Source organism: the organism of the source record quoted next, unplaced genomic scaffold (assembly GCF_019419815.1).
Source record: "Pyrus x bretschneideri cultivar Hongxiangsu unplaced genomic scaffold, Pyrus_bretschneideri_v1 Contig10, whole genome shotgun sequence".
Classification (NCBI taxonomy): domain Eukaryota; kingdom Viridiplantae; phylum Streptophyta; class Magnoliopsida; order Rosales; family Rosaceae; genus Pyrus; species Pyrus x bretschneideri.
In genome coordinates this window covers 1,861,878-1,882,603 of record NW_025999391.1, presented here as the reverse complement: position 1 = coordinate 1,882,603, position 20,726 = coordinate 1,861,878, and the positions used below count along the sequence as shown (strand labels likewise).

The 20,726-nt window shown below is 36.7% G+C and overlaps 2 protein-coding genes and 1 long non-coding RNA gene across 13 annotated transcripts; all 3 read left to right on the top strand.

Moving 5' to 3' along the window:
• Nucleotides 1–1,282: 1,282 nt before the first annotated feature.
• On the top strand, nucleotides 1,283–2,934 carry LOC125468140 (disease resistance protein RUN1-like). 11 transcript variants are annotated; one of them, XM_048565038.1, is made up of 4 exons: nucleotides 1,283–1,620; nucleotides 2,070–2,575; nucleotides 2,693–2,760; nucleotides 2,851–2,934. In XM_048565038.1, the coding sequence occupies exons 2-3, from the start codon at nucleotides 2,079–2,081 to the stop codon at nucleotides 2,757–2,759; spliced, it is 564 nt and encodes a 187-aa protein (XP_048420995.1). In that variant the 5' UTR covers nucleotides 1,283–1,620; nucleotides 2,070–2,078; the 3' UTR covers nucleotide 2,760; nucleotides 2,851–2,934. The 11 variants fall into 11 exon arrangements, with proteins under 11 accessions (XP_048420995.1, XP_048420987.1, XP_048420976.1 ...); XM_048565030.1 differs by lacking the exon at nucleotides 2,851–2,934 and adding an exon at nucleotides 1,810–1,882 and having other exon boundaries at nucleotides 1,284–1,620; nucleotides 2,693–2,835; XM_048565019.1 differs by lacking the exon at nucleotides 2,851–2,934 and adding an exon at nucleotides 1,810–1,882 and having other exon boundaries at nucleotides 1,284–1,620; nucleotides 2,040–2,575; nucleotides 2,693–2,835.
• On the top strand, nucleotides 2,862–9,254 carry LOC125468121 (disease resistance-like protein DSC1). The gene is made up of 6 exons (XM_048564990.1): nucleotides 2,862–3,832; nucleotides 3,916–3,921; nucleotides 4,001–4,313; nucleotides 4,469–4,921; nucleotides 5,027–5,294; nucleotides 8,800–9,254. The coding sequence occupies exons 1-6, from the start codon at nucleotides 2,862–2,864 to the stop codon at nucleotides 9,135–9,137; spliced, it is 2,349 nt and encodes a 782-aa protein (XP_048420947.1). The 3' UTR covers nucleotides 9,138–9,254.
• LOC125468751 lies at nucleotides 7,965–8,274 on the top strand. Its single transcript, XR_007251168.1, has 2 exons — nucleotides 7,965–8,064; nucleotides 8,165–8,274. It is a non-coding gene; the product is annotated as an uncharacterized LOC125468751 (long non-coding RNA).
• Nucleotides 9,255–20,726: the final 11,472 nt, after the last annotated feature.

The window sequence follows — 20,726 nt, the reverse complement described above, 5'->3', positions numbered from 1 at the left end:
TATGCTTTCACGTTCTATACTCATTTCTCTAAATTATACAATTTATTTTCCTTAGTTCGTTAATTTATTTTATTCATCAATGGCAGGTTTAAGTAAGCTCCAAGTCCAACTAACTATTATATATATATATATATATATTTATATTTATAACTAATTTAATAGTTAAATCTGTATGAACTTGTTAATTCTTTTATTCATTTCAAATTACAAATTACAAAACATAAATTACGTACTTAATCAACAAGAGTTAACTAGTAACATTACAATAATATTTCTAATTACTTATTGAAAGCATGAAAAATTGAATTGCAAATTATTTAATTATCCACTTTCCGTACATTCCACAAGTGTTCAACGAAATCATTACAAAGAGCCATGTATCCAACTAGTTAGAATTTGAATGTTTTTTTGGTCAAAATGTTTACAAAAATATTTTACGACAACGTAATGTTAAATTAATTAAAAAAAAGTTAACACAAAAATAGAAATTGTACCTAATCAAATTATCACATAAAATCGTAAAAACCTCAAATTTAAGAATCCTTCTATAGGGACTCTTCCATTAGAGGCAATATTCTTTAAAGACACAAAGATGCCTTTAAGTTCCTAAATGGGTTTTTAAAAGTGGTGGTGGGAGTCCCTAAATAGGGAGTTCCATTGTAGATGCTCTAATGTCATCTCTAACCGAAAAGGCTAAACACATCCCCATCTAGAATTATAGCCTTGCAAAAAGTTATTTTTAAATGAACAATGTCAGTCCATACTTATATATTATCTCTAACCGAATAAGCTAAACATAACTTCCTCAATAATTTACTAGTTTTACGTTTATACTTTAAATTTATTGATTAATTTAATTAAACGACCTTTGTCATTTAGTACTACAATCTCATGATATTCATCTTCACTTGTAATTAAGATGTCTTAGGTTCAATTCTCACCAAAGGCGAATTTGAACTACATTATTTCTAGTCTATTGTGAGGCTAAGCTCACCCCACTCCCCTTAGTGTAGATACTATCGTTTGTTAAAAAAAAAAAAAATTAAACAACCTTGAATGTTTTCAAATCTAACCGTTGAATTTGAATTAATAATTGCAATTAAGGAGCTTAGTTCCAAAAATGGGCTAAGAAAGGGCTATATTTGACCAACCTAATGCACCTTTGGCCAAATAATGGCCTGTAAGCTTCATAAAATAATAACCTGATCAGCAATTGAAGATGAAATTTTAAACAAATCAGATTATTTTTTAGTTTCAAACCTTTATCCCTTCCCATTAAAGATGGCCTAACGGTTAGAAGAAAATTTGCAAAATGGAGCACCATAGATAAATTTGCAAAAGTAAGCACTATAGATCTTTTGCCAAAAGCAAATCTTTTGTCAAAAGCAAAAGTGAGCATGCATGATTAGACTTGTCCTGCACCTGGGTAAATCAACGACCCAAGCAAGTCAAGTTGCGTATAACATGATCTCTCATCCAACTTGTTTCTTTCTATCTCTCTCTCTCTTGCGCTGGATTATTTCCATCAGGGTTCTGGAGAAGCTTCAACTCGATGAGTCTTTCATTTTAGATATCTCTAGATCCTAATATTTCCTAATCAATATCTTTCTTGATTCAGAGGTAATCTCACTTACTTAATTACACAAATTAATTACCATATAATTATAGTCTTCTCTTATAATATTGTATAGCGATTGTTAATTTGTGGTGACTTTTTGATCCTTCAGAATGTTTATAAAGCTCACCAAGATAGAAACGTTGATTTTTTTTTTCTTTTTTCATATTTTTTTTTTTGTGTGTTGTTGATAGAAGTGATTATGTTGGTGAAGGAGATTCGAATTCAGTGACCCCGGGTGCGTTCAGGGTAGATTCTAACTGAGATGTATGTCAGTTGTATATAGGGGATTTTGGCTTAATTAAATAAATAATTTCATATTTTGTCATAGTTAACGGACCCCTTATGAATATACATGTGTGTATATGTTATGAAATAGATCCGGATTGCGGGTTATGAAAAATATAAATGGATGGATTTGCAGGTTATGAAATATAAATAGTGGGGTTTGCAGGTTATTAGTATGGCTTCTTCCTCTTCGTCTGCTGCTGCTATCTCGTCACCTCCAAGAAAGTATGATGTGTTTCTTAGTTTCAGAGGTGAGGACACCCGCAACAATTTCACCAGCCACCTTCGTGCTGCTTTAGATCGAAAGAAACTTGACACCTACATAGATGACAAACTTGAGAGAGGGGATGAAATCAGACCTGCCCTTCTAGAAGCTATTGAGAAATCAAAGCTTTCGGTGATCATTTTCTCAAAAAACTACGCTTCTTCCACATGGTGTCTGGATGAACTCGTCCATATACTAGGATGCAAGGAAAGGGGTGGACAGTTTGTTATACCCTTTTTTTACGACATCAGTCCACAGGATGTACGAAAACAACAGGGGAGTTATGTAGATGCATTTGCCGAGCTTGAAAAACGTTTCGAGGACTGTATGGACAAGGTGGTTAAGTGGAGGGATGCTTTGGAGAAAGCTGCCAACCTATCTGGTTATGACAATTCAAACAAAGCAGGGTAACTAACTTTGCACCTCTTGCAGGATTTTTTATTTGTGACCATTTGTTTCAAACAAGATTCATTAATGCAGGACTTGGTAACTATTTTTCCTTCGTGATTATTTATATTTTCCAGGACAGAGGCCGATTCCATTGAGAAACTTGTCCAAGATATATTGAACAAATTGGATTGCAAAAGCTGAAGTAATTTAAAGGGCCTAGTTGAAATTGAAACCAAAGTTGAGCAAATTGAATCGTTACTATGCCTTGATTCACCGGATTTTTGCATTGTAGGTATTTGGGGCATGGGTGGTATTGGCAAGACCACCCTTGCTGATGTTGTATATCACCGACTCTCTTCCAAGTTTGAAGCTTGTTGTTTTCTTCCAAATGTTGGAGAAAATTCCGAAGCAAAAGATGGAATATATAACTTACGAAATAAACTTCTCCGTGAGATTTTGGATGATGAAAAAATATATATTAACACTCCATCTATAGGACCAGAGGCTCTTAAAAAGAGGCTCCGTCGTACAAAGGTACTCATTGTTCTTGACGACGTGAATGATTCAAGGCAATTAGAACTTCTAGTTGGAGATGATCTTCAGTTTGGTGTCGGAAGTAGAATCATTATAACAACTCGAGATAGGAGCTTACTCAATGAAAAGGTGGTTGATGACAAAATTTACGAGGTCAAGGGATTGAAACATGATGGCGCTCTTCAGCTCTTTCATTTGCATGCTCTGAAAAATAAGTCTCCTACGACAGTTTATACAGAGTTTTCAAGAAAGGTGATAGATTATATTCAAGGCATTCCATTGGCTCTTAAAACTTTGGGTGCCTTATTCCGTCACTGCAATACAGAAGAAGACTGGGATGAAGAATTGAACAGATTGAAAAAATTTCCTAGCGAAAAAATTCAGAATGTGTTGAGACTTAGTTATGATGGATTAGAAGAAAATGAGAAGGAATGCTTTCTTGACATTGCATGCTTTCTGAAAGGGGCAGATGTTTATTATGCAAAAAGAATATTAGATATTCGGGGTTTCTCTGTGAAGGGAATCCAAAATCTCATTGACAAGTCTCTCATATCAATTTCAAAGACGAATTTCTTAGAGATGCATGATTTGCTGCAAGAAATGGGCCGGACAATTGTCTGCGAACAATGCAAGGACAAGCCAGGAAAACGTAATAGGTTGTGGGATGCTGATGATGTCTATCAAGTGCTGGAGAATGATACGGTAAGAACCAAAAATCATGAACTTTCTATGACGGGACCATGGAAACTCATTTTGTATAAGCATATGTCAACAAAAGTAGTTTTTAGTAATCTTTGTTGTACATTTATTCTCATTATACTATTTTCTCTTGATTTCCAGGGAACTTCAACAGTTCGATGCATATCCTTTGACACGTCTAACATTACACGGTTGGAATTATGTGGATGACCCTTCAAGAAGATGTCTAATTTAAGATTGTTGATAATTCATGATTCTCGTCTAAGGCTCATGTACAAGGGTTTCTTTAAGTTTGGTGGAAAATTGACGCAACAGGTTTATGTTGCTGATCTCTTTGACAAGTTGAAAAACAACAATCTGGACCTTTCTCAAGGTCTTCAGTCTCTTCCCAATTCTCTCAGGTATCTTTACTGGCAGGGATACCCGTTGAAATCTCTTCCATCAAATTTTTCTCCACAAAATCTTGTTGAGCTTCGAATGCCCGGCAGCTTTGTTGGGGCAGAACTTTGGAGTAAAAACCAGGTATATATATGCTTCCTCTTCTTTTTTCTATGTTTTTTTTATAGAAGTATATATATGCTAACTTTTGTTCTTCGTATGAACTATGGTGCCTCTGGAAACCTATTCGGCCGAAGTCAATAATGTTCTTCTTTCCATTTTTCTTTAATTTGTTACAGAATCTTGGGAACTTAAAAGTGATTGAACTAAGTTTTTGCGTGCATCTGACTGAAGTTCCAGATCTCTCTCGCAGTAAAAAAATTGAGCATATAGTGCTTTTTGGGTGTGATAGATTGCTTCGAATTCCTTCTTATTTTAAAGATCTTGACAAGCTTAGATGGCTGAATCTGGGAAAGTGCTTAAGTCTAGAATTCTTACCGGAGCTCCCAATGCTATGTTGTCTTGAAGCAAGGGGCTGCACTTCACTGAAGACAGTTTCAAGTTCAAGAAATTCACTCACACAAGCTTGGGATAAATATGAATTGTTTCGAGGGCGTTTTAACTTTGTTGATTGCCCAAACTTGGATGAAAATGCAAGGACCAATATAATGGCTGACACACAGTTAAGAATTATGCGAGTGGCAACTGGGCCATTGAAAACTCAGCAACGTAAAGAAGAAGAGCTTGTCATGGTCTCTCTCTCCCTCTCTCACCCACGCACACACTTTCATATCTCCTTTATGCCATTTTTTCACGTGTTGAATAATTTACTGGATTTCCATGCATCGATGTTACAGGAAATGACTTCATCTATCCCTACCTGCTGTCGGACTTTAGGCAGCACCGTCTCTGCTCGGACTTTAGTTAGCACTGCATGTGCAGGAAATGAAATTCCAAATTGGTTCCGCCATCAAAATGAAGGATATTCGATAACTATCAAGCTTCCTCGAAATTGGTATTGTACAGATTTTTTGGGTTTTGCTCTATCTGTTGTTCTCCCTTGCCACTGTGGATATTATAAATATCTGATGCTTGGATGCTCGTGCAATTTTAAAACTAATAGTGGTGAAAGCCATAAAACCATTTATCCTTCCCATTATCCTTTTAATGGAAAAGGGAGAGGGAGCGAATTTGTTTATTCGGAATTCGGTCACGTATTTGTGTGGTATAGTGCGCTTGCACATGGAGAGGGAGCAAACTTAAATCGCTCCAATTCATTTTACAAACTTGTCACTGAGGCCTGTTTTGAGTTCACCGCGAAAGTCACCGCCTTTTTCAGAATAAAGGTGAAAAAGTGTGGGATCAGCCTTCTGTATGCTGAAGATGTCGAGACCATCAAGTCAGGAGGAAATACAGGTTGGAGTAGCCAAAAATAAAAAGTTAGAAATGAAAATTTTAGAATTTGAGCTGCTCTTATTGTTTGTATTCTCATCTTTTAAGCTGTTTGTAAGCTTTGTGGCCGAGGGATTCCTAGTATTAGTCTTTGTTGTTGAAACGCATTGGCTCTCCAAGTAATATATACATACAGAAAACATATCAAAAGATTGGCAGTGTTTACTCTATTCAATTGAGAGGCATTTTCAAATTGTGAGGGGATGAGAAGACCCGTCCCATCTTCCAACTTCAATACAAATGCCTGTGGCCTGAGGATTGTTTATAAGGATTCATAATTTCAACTTTAGGAGAGAACTAGAAGATGTTATAAACATGTGAAAGTCATAATCTTTTGTTATTGGTGCTCATAATTTTTTTTTTTTCAGTTTTAATTACCTTGTATTTGAGAAGAGATTCAGAACTCTCTTCAATTTTCTGGTTTGGCTTCAAGCTTAGCCTCCATTGTCGCCATTGACAGAAGACGGGCTCTTAGGAATAGTAGTGAGCATGAATGGAGCTTGATATGATCTAATTATGAAAACATACACTAATCAACATAAAATTTCAAGTGCATGAACGAATTTATACAAATATGTTGAAAAGAATATCACTTTTTTTATATATGTTGAAATTTGTTGATGCTGGGGTGAAAAAATTCCTCAACTGAAAAAATTCCTGCCAATTTAGAAAAGAACTATTCCAAATTACGGATGTACTCTATTAATTTTACCAAGAACATGCATGGCACCACCACTATTAAGAAGCATCAGCATCAACATACAAAGACAAAAGTTTCTACAATCAGTTGTCAAATTGTTACCAAAAACATGCATGGAAAGAATAAAAATGACCACAAAGATGGCAAAACAATTAACCACATATGTTGTTTATATGCCCACTGAGAGGAAAAATCTTCTGCAATTGCAAGAACGTATTTATATAAAACAGACTTGTCACTTTAGCTTAAGCTCACACACCATCTGAAAGAGCCTCTTGTATCCATTCCAATCATACTCCTGTGGAGCGTGTCCCTCTACTATTCCCCACCAGCAATCAACCATAAACGCCATCTACATTAACTGATATCAATACCCTCGGCTGCTTTAGTGAGCATCTGGATCAACCGGCACACACTTCATATGAATGACACCTAACTGCCACCAAAATAAAAGACATGATGAAGAGCATTCAAATTGGCGACTAAGCTTAAAAACAACCCTTGTGTATTAAGCGACTAAGCTTAAATATCTTTAAGAACCAATCGGCCATGGTTTGCAAGCCAGGACTGAACTCAGAAAAATTTGCTTCCTAGTAACATTGACTTAAATTTGTGGTAGAAGGACTGGAATTTTCTCTTCTTTTTTATTAAAGATAAAAGAGACAGAGACTTCATTTAGATATAATACGGATTTAAAAGAATGAATTCATATTTTGACAAGAAGCTCAGATTTGTTTCTAACATAAAGATATAATCCACGAAATGAGCAAATGTAATGTAATAACTGAAACTAAAATGACTATGTCCAATGAATCATTCGAAATCCATGTAATCCTTCAATCACAGAAATATAAACATTATATCCAAGCACCTAAAATAAAAACATGAACCAAAATCCCAGAAATTTCACTACGAAACTGAAGCTTAATGAGCATATGTGCACCTGTAGCTATTGCCTCATAAGAAGATTCTGGACCTTTCTCAAGGTCTTCGGTCTCTTCCCAATTCTCTCAGGTATCTTTACTGGCAAAATCTCTTCCATCAAATTTTTCTCCACAAAATCTTGTTGAGCTTCGAATGCCCGGCAGCTTTGTTGGGGCAGAACTTTGGTGTAAAAACCAGGTATATATATGCTTCCTCTTCTTTTTTCTATGTTTTTTTTATTGAAGTATATATATGCTAACTTTTGTTCTTTGTATAAACTATGGTGCCTCTGGAAACCTATTCGGCCGAAGTCAATAATTTTCTTCTTTCCATTTTTCTTTAATTTGTTACAGAATCTTGGGAACTTAAAAGTGATTGACCTAAGTTTTTGCATGCATCTGAATGAAGTTCCAGATCTCTCTCGCAGTAAAAAAAATTGAACATATAGTGCTGATTGGCTGTGAAAGATTGGTTCGAATTCCTTCTTATTTTAAAGATCTTGACAAGCTTAGGTGGCTGAATCTGGGAGAGTGCTCAAGTCTAGAATTCTTACCAGAGCTCCCAGTGCTATGTTGTCTTGAAGCAAGTGGCTGCCCGAACTTGAAGACAGTTTCAAGTTCAAGAAATTCACTCACACAAGCTTGGGATAAATATGAATTGTTTCGAGGGCGTTTTAACTTTGTTGGTTGCCCGAACTTGGATGAAAATGCAAGGACCAATATAATGACCAATATAATGGCTGACACACAGTTAAGAATTATGCGAGTGGCAACTGGGCCATTGAAAACTCAGCAACATAAAGAAGAAGAAATTGTCATGGTCTCTCTCTCACCCACGCACGCACACACTTTCATATCTCCTTCATGCCATTTTTCACGTGTTGTATAATTTACTGGATTTCCATGCATCGATGTTACAGGAAATGACTTCATCTATCCGTACCTGCTGTCGGACTTTAGGTAGCACCGACTCTGCTCGGACTTTAGTTAGCACTGTATGTGCAGGAAATGAAATTCCAAATTGGTTCTGCCATCAAAATGAAGGATCTTCGATAACTATCAAGCTTCCTCGAAATTGGTATTGTACAGAGTTTTTGGGTTTTGCTCTATCTATTGTTCTCCATGAATATAGTTATTATAAAGATCAGATGTTTGCTTATAAAACCATCTATCCTTCCCATTATCATGGAGAGCTATACTAATAGTGGCTTTTAAAACTAATAGTGGTGAAAGCCATAAAACCATAATAACTATACTATAATAACTATATAGTTATTATAAAAACATCCACTAGTATATTCATGAATATACTAATAATAACTATAATAACCCACTATTGGTCATTATTATTCATGAATATACTAATAATAACTATAATAACTAGTGGATTATTATAGTTATTATATAGTGGGTTATTATAGTTATTATTATTATTATAGTCATTAGTTTTAAAATTTGTTCATGAATATAGTTATTATTGTTCAATAATAACTATAATAACTATACTATATTGTTCTCTATTAGTTTTAAAATTGCAATTTTAAAACTAATAGTGGTGAAAGCCATAAAACCATTTATCCTTCCCATTATCCTTTTAATGAAAATGGGGGAATGGTTGCTTATTCGGAATTTGGTCACATATTTGTGTGGTATAGTGCGCTTGCACTTGGAGAGGAAGCAAATTTAAATCGCTCCACTTTTTTTTACAAACTTGTCACTGAGGCCTGTTTTGAGTTCACCGCGAAAGTCACCACCCTTTTCAGATTAGAGGTGAAAAAGTGTGGGATCAGCCTGCTGTATGCTCAAGATGTCAAGACCATCAAGTCGGGAGGAACTACAGGTTGGAGTAGCCCAAAAAAAAAAAAAGTTAGAAATGAAAAATTAAGAATTTGAGCTCTTCTTATTGTTTGTATTCTCATCTTTTAAGTTGTTTGTAAGCCTTGTGGCCGAGGGATTCCTCGTATTAGTCTTTGTTGTTGTAATGCTTTGGCTTTCCAAGTAATTTATAAGAGGCGTTTTGATATAGGTGGTTCAATTTTGAATTTTTTATATCAAACATCTATAGCTTGTGGCTTTTTTTTTTTTTTTTTTTTCTAACCATCAATATCATGGGTTTAGTAGAAAAATACCAGTAGACCATAATATTAATTGTTATAGTTTTTAGGCTTTTGATCAAACATTCTTTTATTAATTTTTAATATTTCATTTACTTAATTTATCATTTAATTCACAAATTAATATAAAAAAAACTCCAAAAATCATGTAGTCTCCTATAATAATTCGTTTCATAATAATCACTAGCAAAAGTGCCCCACACGTTGCTGCGAGTGCTTTAAATATTTTGGTAATGTATACATACAAAAAACATAAATTATTGAAGATAGATTTATAGAAATTGGCAGTGTTCATAGTTATCAAAAGATTGAGAGTGTTTAATTGCTCAATGTTCAAAAGATAAGAGATGCTTGGAAGCTAAATTTATGTAAGTTCATAGTTATCAAGAGATTGGCAGTGTTCACTCTTTATTAGGCATTTTCAGATTGTGGGGGGAAGAGAAGACCCGTCCCATCTTCCAGCTTCAATACAACAGCCTGTGGCGAAGCATATTAGGAAGATGTCTTCCCTGAGGATTGTTTATACGGATTCATAATTTCAATTTTAGGACAGAGGCGAAGGAGGAAGCACGTATCAAGGAAAGAGGCGGAGGAGGAATGAGGAAAGTGAATGTTACACCCCCACCCCCAATTATTTTGCAAATTTCATATTTTTTTTCCCCAAAAAGGTTTTTGAAAGTTACTTTTTGGTCCCTTATCCTAATCTAATCCAGACCCTTTATCTCAATTTCTCTTCTCCTCTACACTGCCACATGGCAAACACCCAACTCTCATTCTCTCTCTTTTCCCGATCTCCATGTCTCTCACTCTCGCCGTTTCTCTGTCACTCTCTGTCTCACCGTCCCTTAACTCTCTCTCCCTATTGGCTCTCTCCATCTCAGTCCCCTCAGAGGGTTTTTCTCACCAACAAACAACACCACCATCCTTGAGCTCCCTTCCTGCATCATTGAAACCCGACGAAGGCGAAAGACTTACCAAGCTCCGGTATGGAGGATGAGCTTCAAAGTCTTTTCTCGAATTCCAGTCACGATGGTAAGTTCTAAACCCTTTTGATCGTCTTTCCCTCGTCACTGGTTGAAATTTAACTCCTTTGTACTTGCTTTGGATGTCAAAACCGAGAAGAACCAGTTCGGGGATACTTTCTCAGTTTTCCGGCTAGCACCGCCCCTTTCGAGGCAATTTCCGGCCAAATCATGGTGAATTGGCCGGCGTGCAGGTATCAATCTCTTCGTGTCGTCGAGTACTACAACTTTCCTTTCTGTTTCACCCAATTTCGTTGCGTATTGAAGAAGTTATATCCATTTGAATCTTACCTCATTTCCGGCGGACACCTGTAGCTTCCAGGCTGTTTTCTGGCCAATTTCAACCACGATGACGGGAACCAAGGGTATATTTCGATTCCTTACCTTCGGGGCTTCAATTTGGTATATTTAATGACATGTTTTGGTTGAGTTTTGAGCTCCATCAGAGCTTGGGAATTCTCCGGCCGAAATCCAACCTTCACCTTCCTTGGAATCCGGTGACCCACCAAACCCAAGGCCTTTGGACCTTTCCTGCCAAGCCCAACCCAAACCCTTTTCCTTTTTATTTTAATTTTAGTTAAATTGTTTGAAACCAAATAGGGCCCTTTGGGCCATTTTCTGTTAAGGGCTTGAGCTCGATCCCCCTAAACCCTTTCAAAACAGGCTTTCAGGCCTTGGGAAAACTAGGGCCATCGGCCTGTGTAGCAAAACCCTAAACCCTTGAGCTTTAGGACCTAAGCCCTAATCCAGATCCAAACCCTAAGCCCAAGACCCTTTGACCCGGTTTGACTATTTGACCCGTTGACTCAGTCAACGGTCAGCGTTGACTTTGACTTTAACCGGTCCACGGTCAAAATTGACTTTTTCGGGTTTTCGTCTTAAACCCTCTTAGGCTTATTTCGACGTCCTGAACCCATTTTCGATGTTCGTTTTTCCAAAATAAGTCGTTTGAGTAGAGTTTGACTAAATGTACCCTTTATATGCTTAGGTGCAATTAATTGTGGCGTTTCTGTCTTCGCTAATTACATGGCTCTTTGGCAGCTGAGTACTGTGAGTGGACCCTTTCTAAAATTACATGATTTCATAGTTTAATTGCATAAATGAAAAGCATGCCTTACGAGTTTATGGATTGATTTTATGTTAAGCATGTTTATTGAAATGTTGATTATCGTCTCATTATTTTGTAAGGAATTAATTGTTGGCCTATTGGAACTATATTTTAATATATTGTATTTTCTATAAAAACCATGAACTGGTAAACTATCTAATGGATGACGATAGGATGTTAGAACATGTTTAGAAACCCCTCTTTATAGTATAGACGATGGATGACTTTACACTATGAAGTGGTTATTTATGAGAGGCGTAACTATTTGTGCGTACCTAGAGGACACTATGCTGCCTGGGGCGAGGATCTGGTGTTGGCAGTTAGGCCGAGAGAAATAATCCCTAGCTACGGGCTAAGGGACATGGAGCAGGCATTAGGCCGAGAGTCGGTAATCTCTGACTACGAGCGTAGAGACCACGGTGCTGGTATAGGGCCGGGAGTTATACTTATTCAATGATCTTACTAGCAGCATACCGCGCTTACGAGACGATCTGTGAGATGATTGATATTTTGATTTTCACGATGTTTTTTCGCGATATGTCTTTTGAGATGTTTTTGGCATGCTAGGGTTTTCAGTAAACCTATCACTTATTATGCTAGTAGTTTTCATTATTAAAACTTGGGGGTTAGTATGTTCACAACTGTTTCGCATTATGTATGTATATAAACTTGGTCCACTCACCTTTATTTTGCGCCCCCATTCAGGTCTTAGAATCGAGGCATACAATCCCAGCGTCAAGGCACTTCAACATCGGCATCTTCGAGCCGTCTCGGTGTAGGACCCACTCCTTTATTCATTCAATTTTATATTATTTCTTTTAGTGTTCTAATTAGCTGTATGCTCTGAACACGTTCCTAAATTGTTAATTCATTGTATTTCAATTCATAACCCTTATTTATTTCTCATTTTTAGCTTTTGTATCAATTAATGGCTTTCGTCACCCTCGGGTGTCAACCAGCACGTGCCTATCCAAGTATTCGGGGAATATCGGGATCGGGGCGTGTCAGTGAACCACGTATTCACTGGGCAACATGTATCAAAGATGGGCAAACTGGTCAATTCACTGTGCAAGTGAGGAAAAGAAGAAGAAAAATGCACAGTAAAAAAGGTAATTTTGCCATTTCATTGTACGTTGGAATAGTGCTTTACCATTTAGCTTTAGTATATACTAGTAATAGTGCTCACGCATTGCTGCAGGCTTAAAAAACATATAAAACATGTGCATTCAAATTAGGTGTATCATTTACAATTGTATTTATACACATAATAATTAGTACCTGAAAATTTTATTGATTGTCGCTTCACAATTTTTTTTGTTTTATTTGTGATGATGTACATGCTTCTCTGTTATGATTTGAAAAAATAGAAGTTATTAGTACAAATAAATAAGAATGTTAAAGAAGAAGAAAGATTTTTATAATTGCTAAAGAAATTCAGTAATTTTTGCAGTTTTTAAATAAATTTAATAAGATACTTCAAAGAAAACTGCAAGGTATCTATTTTGATCAGCAATCTTCTCCAATAGTAACTGTAATACCCTAAAAATTTAAAATATATGTATATGTGGAGTAATTGAGAATAAATAGATTTATGGTTATGAAATTTGAATGGGGAAAATGTGAAATTCTGCTTTAGGATTTTATTATTAATTATGTCATATAATTTTTTGTTAAGTGGAAAATGACGAAATTGCCCTATTGTATTAAACGGATTTCCTCGCAGATGTATTCGATCCTTTCATGACTTTCCAGATTTCTTTATATATTCGAATAGTACGTTTTGATACGGACGCGTGAGCGCAGATGAAATGTGATTTGGAGTTAGGACGAATAAGTTACGAATTTTCTAAATAAAAGAACATTTTAGTAAATTCAAGTGGAACTTTCTGGAAGCCAATGACTTCCTTTTACTCCCTCCCTACTTGAAAAACCAGCAGGTAGGAGGGGGGCTGCTGTGTTCTTCTTCCCTTTAATTATCCTTCACTCCAAAAATTTCATGGAATCATAACTTTCTCGTGCGGTAACGAAATCACGCACGGTCGAAGCCTATGTATTCGTAGCAAAGCCCTCTTCAATTTGATACCAAACCCATATGTTGGAACCAAGCATGCCCATATGTTGAAGCCTAGAAGCTTTGACACCGATTCCAGCTAACCTCGCTGGAGATAGGTCTCAACCCAAGAGAGAAAAATACTCCTTTCTTCATGCACTTTTAGGATATGTAAGTGAATCTTCCGAAATTCAAGTTTCTTTTTCCAATAAGTTTGAGATTTATGTGTTTGACTTGAATTTCTGGTGTTCTTGTTGAGGAGTTGTGGTGGTAACATTGATTTAGGAGCTTAGTAACTATGTGGTAGATTGATGAACGACTTTGGAGGGCAGGACAAGAACAAGAAATGGTACATACTTTAATTTTATTGAATTGTTTGTAGTCTTTGGCTACAAGTGGAAGAATTAAGCATGGTATGGGTAAGCTAACACATAGAAATAGAAGTTAAATATGATTCCTAGATAGTACAGAACACAAGCTTTAAAACCCATATAATAGAAATAGAACTTTATATGCCTTTAAAGTGCAAAACACAAGCTTTAAAACCCATATAATATTATATGATTTGGTTTAGTTTTGAATGCTCCAAGGGGAGCCTAAATTTGGTCCAATAGTGCTGTTTTTCTGCAGATTTTGTGGAGAGATGTTTTTCTAGAATGCATAATGACGAACTACGAATGGCTTGATCCCTTCGCAGGGTACGTAGGTAGTCTAACGAGACGGTTAGATGCAGCCATAAAAATAAACCCAAATTTAATATTTTGCTGGATTTCTTTTAACGAAAGAAATTTGTTATGGTTAATAGCGTAGAGATTAACCATGACTTTATTTTGGCCTATCACTGGATTTAGCTTCCGAATCAGAAATACCGGGATGCTACAATAACACCGGATGATGGCATAAATTGTCATAACCTTCAAAAATAACAATTGGCAAAAACCTGTTTATATCGAAGATAAAATTTTAATGACATTCACAGGATTAAACCTGTTATTCTTGTTCTAGTATTATTGTAAAAATAAAAAATAAAAAAAGAAAGAAAAAGTATTGATTGCTTTCTTTACAAATTGAATTTACGCAATCTAGCTTTGATCTAGATTTGAAGCACACGTTGAAGTTCTCAATGATTGAAGGTGATGGTATACAGTTAATTGACTCGTTTCGGATGAAGACAACTGTAAACATTTCTAAGCCAAAAGCTATTGTGGAGTTCGTTAGAGAGTTAGACAATATATGTAAAAACTGGGTGATGAACCATGGATATAAGGGAGTTTCATTTTATAGTGGAACACAACAGAAAACAACAAAATAAATTCTTTACAAATTCGTTTGAATTTCCTACACCCTATGTTACTGGGTTTTCAATTTTACACACCATTGTGCCTATCATATTTGCAGCATGAAACTAACATTTACATATAACAAAAAGTTGAGTTTCTACCTGCCAATCTACCAATAGGAGCGAACACCATAGCTCCAATTCAAAGGTCATACCTTTCTGCAAAAAGACCACTCTACATTTCACCAATTTATTCCTTCTCACCACAAAAACTGAGCAAACACAAACCCACATTACAAAATTAACATTTAAAAGAAAATGGAGCTCGTATCTTCTTGGAAATTTAAGCACCAATACATAAAATTGTCCATTAATTCTTAGTTCCTCTATGCATCACGGGATCATATGCTAACTTGCAATTGACGTTATAATTTGTGAATTTCATGTAAACGACCTGTAAATTTATATCTTGACAGTTAAGACGTAAGAAAAGCTAAAATATATTTACTCTGATTGATCAAAATACTTAGTCTAATTCCCAAACTATGTAATGTACAACATGATCATCTTCACACATTTATTATGGAACAAACGACAACCAAATTAATGAATTTTATTTTAAAACCAAAGGTAAAACATAAGGTACAAATTACACTAAGTATGGACATTGCAGCCAAAAAAAGAAATAAAAAGAATGGACCATTTACTGTCAAGTTAATATTGTTATCTCTTGTTACATTATTAAGGTCTTCTTCTTACTGCAAAGATAATAAACAAAGTTTAAGTCCACTAATCTTGAGGCCAAATAAGAAATGATATCATAATTATAAAAAACTAAAACGGTTGACAAATAATTTGATCAAAGTGAACAGAAGATGATCTTACAATGCCATACCCTTCGATCAATGATAATTTGATACAATGCCACGTCGAAATTCCGTAGCCCATCTACTGAAGACTAAATGTGTGAAAAAATAGGCTGCAAAAGAAAAGTAAACCAAGCATAAGTTGAAAAATAATATTTGGTCGCAAATGACTGACTGTTAAAAAGTAAATTGATAAGAACTTACCATGGGTACTGATAGAAGCAAAAGACTGTTCACAAAGATTTATCTATTACCAAAGAATTAGTGAAACACATGAGTAAAAACAAATTCCTATCTACCCAAGTCTTTATACAACTAAAAAAGTAGGGAACATTTAATCATCACCTGGAGGAAGAATTCATTTGGTGCTTTAATTCAAACCTGGCTGAACTCTTCGAGTCTTCTTATGATTTCAAACCTGGCTGAAATCTTCGACTCTAAGAGCAACTCCAGCCCATGCCCAATGGACTGGCACCAAGTGAAGAAAATGGACTGGCACCAAGTGAATCTGCTCCAGCCCGTGCAATTGACTGGCACCCAGCCCGTGCCAGTCAACAGCCCAGCCCAAAATGGACAGACCCAGGAGCCGGTCTGTTTCTGGCGCGTGCAACACACGCGGTGCCCGGGGCGCGTAGCCGACAGGCTGTGCAGGCGCTGGGGCCCGCGTGCAGGTCCACTTGCAGTCGTCCGGGGTGAAGGATACGTGGCCTCCTCAGAGCCGTTGGATTTCCAACGGCTAGTTTTTTAGGCCGTTGGATTTCCAACGGTAAAAAAAATTTAAATTTAAATTTTAAATTGGACCGTCCGATCACAGATCAACGGTCCACGTTTATTTCACCAAAAATTTAAAAAAAAAAAAAAAAAGGCCCAACGGTCAGAAATTTGACCGTTGGCCACGTGGCATCGTGTTGGCTGTTGGATTTGATTATTTTTCAAATCCAACGGTCCCGATTAATTACAACATTAAAATTTATTAAAAATTAATTAAAAAATGTCAAAATTTTTTTAAAAAATACAGAAAAATTTTAAAAAATTAATTTTTTTTTCTATAAATACCTAACCCTCATCTTCTACCTTACACCACATTTCAATATTTTCTACTCTTTCTACACTTTCTACATTTGAATATTTTGTACACTTTGAGAGAAAAAAATGACTTCGTGGAAGCTCAGTGAAGATGTTACGTTGTGTGAATGTTGGGTTCGCACTACTCATGATCCTATTACGGGTAATGAGATGGATAAGCGAGAAATGTGGAGTAAAATTACGAAATCGTTCAACGATGTACATGGAAAAGATGTACATGGAAAAGATGCCAGATCTAGTCAAGGTCTTCAAGGTCGTTGGAAAAAACTCAACGCATCCTTTACTTGTTGGAAAAACGCCCTCTCTCATGCTTCTGGTAATTTGCGTAGTGGGACAAGTTTAGCGGATGAGGTAACAATATTTTTATTTATTTATATGCATTCCACCCACATCAATATTTTAATTTATTTAATTTCTTATGTAATTTTTATGTAATATGCATTCCACAATACTTATGTAATTTTTACATAATTTTTATGCATTCCACAATTCTTATGTAATTTTTATGTAATTTTTATAGACACTACAAGCACAAGCATTCTACAATGCAAAGAACCATAACAAATCATTCAACAAATGGGAATGTTGGCAAATTGTCAAAGATTGCCCTATATACAAAATTGTGGCAACCGGTCCAGAAGTTGTCATGCACGGTATGGGTCTACACAGTTCGCCAGAAGCAGACACAGCCGAACAAGAAGCCAACACATTTGAAGACACGGAAGGGATGCCTGAACAAGTGCCAGAGACCTAACCGACTCGTCAGTCCCTCAGGCCTCAAGGTAAAAAGGCATCAAAGAAAAAAGGTAGTTCTTCCAAAAATGACTACGCTAAATATATGGAGGAACTTACTCGTCAAGGTGAACTGAACATGGCATGGGAAAAGACTAGAGATGAGGAAAAAGCTGCTGCCCTGGCAGCAATTATTGCAGCTACTGAGGCTCGTGATGAGGCGACTGAGAGACAAAGAGAAATAGTTAATCGAGAGAACGAGATGATTAGAGAAGCACTTCATCGAGAGAATGAGATGCTTAGAGAAGAAAGGATGGCTTAAACAGATCGTGACACTATGAACAAGTCTCTAGTAGGACTGTCTCCGAATTCAAAATATTTTTGGACATCAGAAAAAAGAGATGTCGTGCGGAGGAGGCGTGCAAGAGATGCCGAAACAAGTCAAGGGGGTTCCAGCTACAGAAATCCTAGCAACCAAGATCCTAGCACCACATATCCTTACTCCACAGACTTTATTTAATTTCTTATGTAATTTCTTATTTAGTTTTAGAACTTTATTTAATTTCTTATGTAATTTCTTATTTATTTTTAGAACTTTATTTAATTTCTTATGTAATTTCTTATTTATTTTTAGAAATTTATTTAATTTCTTATGTAAACTTAAAACACCAAATAAAATTACATAAAACACCATTTAAACTTAAAATTACATAACCTCACCATTTAAACTTAAAACACCAAATAAAATTACATAACCTCACCATTTAAACTTAAAAAAAAGAAGCAAACACACTGAATAAGATTACTTAAAAAACAATACACTTTATTCTTCAACCACAAGCCTTATTTTAATTATCTTCGCCTTCGTGCAAGCTCCACTGATGCTCAATCAAGTCATTCTGGCGGGCTATGTGCCAGTATGGCTCTTGCAATGAAGTGTATCGTTGAACGATCAATTCATTGTAACGTCCATCCCGTTCCAACGGCTCGTGTTGCACGGGATCTTCGGTCCGGTCATGAGCATAGTAGATTTGTGTTATTGAGTTGTTCATCGGATCCGGCTCGTATTCATCGACGGCATCATAATCATACTCGTCTTCAACAATCATGTTGTGGAGAATAATACACGTCATCATGATGGATCGAAGAGCCTCGACATCAAACATTCTAGCTGCAGCCCTGACAATGGCCCAACGAGCTTGCAGGATACCAAAACAACGCTCGACATCCTTCCTACACCCTTCTTGACACTTTGCGAAGTGTTTCTCTTTTTCACTCTGCGGGTGTGGCACTGTTTTGACAAATGTTGACCACCTTGGGTAAATACCATCTGCAAGGTAGTATGGTCCCTCGTATTTAGTACCATTAACCCAATATGTGCATCTCGGCCCACGCCCTTGTAGCAGTTCGTCAAACACTGGAGATTGGGCAAGGACATTTAGGTCATTCTGAGCTCTTGGAACACCAAAAAAAGCATGCCAAATCCATGTATCAAAAGAAGCCACCGCTTCCAAAATGATGCTTTTGGCTCCTTTTCTGTCGCCATAAGCTCCTTGCCACGCACTTGGACAGTTTTTCCATGTCCAGTGCATGCAGTCGATGCTTCCAATCATGCCAGGGAAGCCTCGCATCTCAGCCTTCCTCAGAAGCCTTCGCATGTCCCTTGGCGTGGGTTGCCGAAGGTACTCATTGGTGTAGAGGGCTTCAATTGCAGAGCAAAACCGCATCAGGGACTCCAGAACTGTTGTTTTTCCCATCCTTGCGATCTCATCCACTTGATCTGCAGATGCTCCATATGCAAGCATTCGCAAGGCAGCCGTAATTTTTTGCTCAGGAAGAAGACCTAGAACATGAAAAGCATCATCTTTTTGCACAAAATATGGATCATGGTTGCAAACATCACTCATGATTTTAGCGAACAAACTTCGTTGCATTCTAAAACGACGTCTAAAAACATGATCAGGGTAAATGCTGTTGGGAATAAAATAATCTTCCAAGAGATCTTTACCTCGTATTTCCCTTCTTCTATCGATGTTTGCCGCACGTCCGGGTTTGGCTATCTGACCAATAGCTTGCATGATACGGCGGGAATGTGAGGCCCTCCGCCTTCTATGGTGATCATCGTCATCCTCCTCCATTGCGAAGGCCTCATCTCCACCTCCACCTTGGTCAAGATTTACCAATTCTTCCTGTTGTGCCAACAACCTTTTCTGCTGCTCTTGCAACTGTTTATACGCTCTCCTTGAAGAAGACATTGTAAGAACTCAAGATTTGAAAACGATAAAGAAGAATTCTGAGCTAAAAAAAAGGATTGAGTTTAGTGTGAGGATGGATGTAGGGATGTAGGGTTTATATGGACAAAAAAAAAAAAAAAGATGAGGTTCTGGACAATGCCACGTGGCACTACGTGATTGGTTGAAAATCTTAGCGGAAATCTATTCAAAAAATAGTACGTTCGGATAATGACACGTGGCATGACGAGATTGGTTAAAAATCTTATCGAAATCTTGCCTAAATTATTGTAAACAGGAATTGACACGTGGGTTGTCGGGATTGGTTGAAAATCTTAGCGGAAATCTGATAGGAGCATATTTAGGCGACTTACTTAGCTTGTTTTCGTGCATCTATGTTGTTAATTCATAGTTGTTTTAGTAGTTTAAGCCATTTTCGTGTGTTTTTAGGTTCATATGGCTAAGGAAGCAAAAAGATGCATTTTGGAGCAAAATTGGGCTTGGAATGGATAACATATTTTTGGAGCCAAAGTGTTGGACGAATTTGAAAGCCTTGTATGCACTTTGGACATAAAACAAAGGGCCTAGCCCAATCAAACAATCCTTTGAGCCATGCAAAACCTCTAGCCCAATCAACAAGCCTTAGCCACATGCATTCACATGCATCACAACCCCAAAACCATCAAGAAACACCCATTCACACACACATGCACTCACATGCATTCACATGCATTTCCACCTTCCTACTTCATCATTTCACCACATTCTCCCTCTTTAACTCACATGCACCCAAACAAAGCCAACCTAGCTAACCCTACATGCATTATTTATTCACTCTTCATCATTGCATTCATCACCAAAGAACTCCCCATCATTGCCATACATTCCCCCTAATTCCATCCATCTTCCACACCTTTCCAACCTAGCCACATCCTTTAATCATCCCCCCTTTAAATTATGATTTTATTTCCTAACCCTACATGCATTATTTATT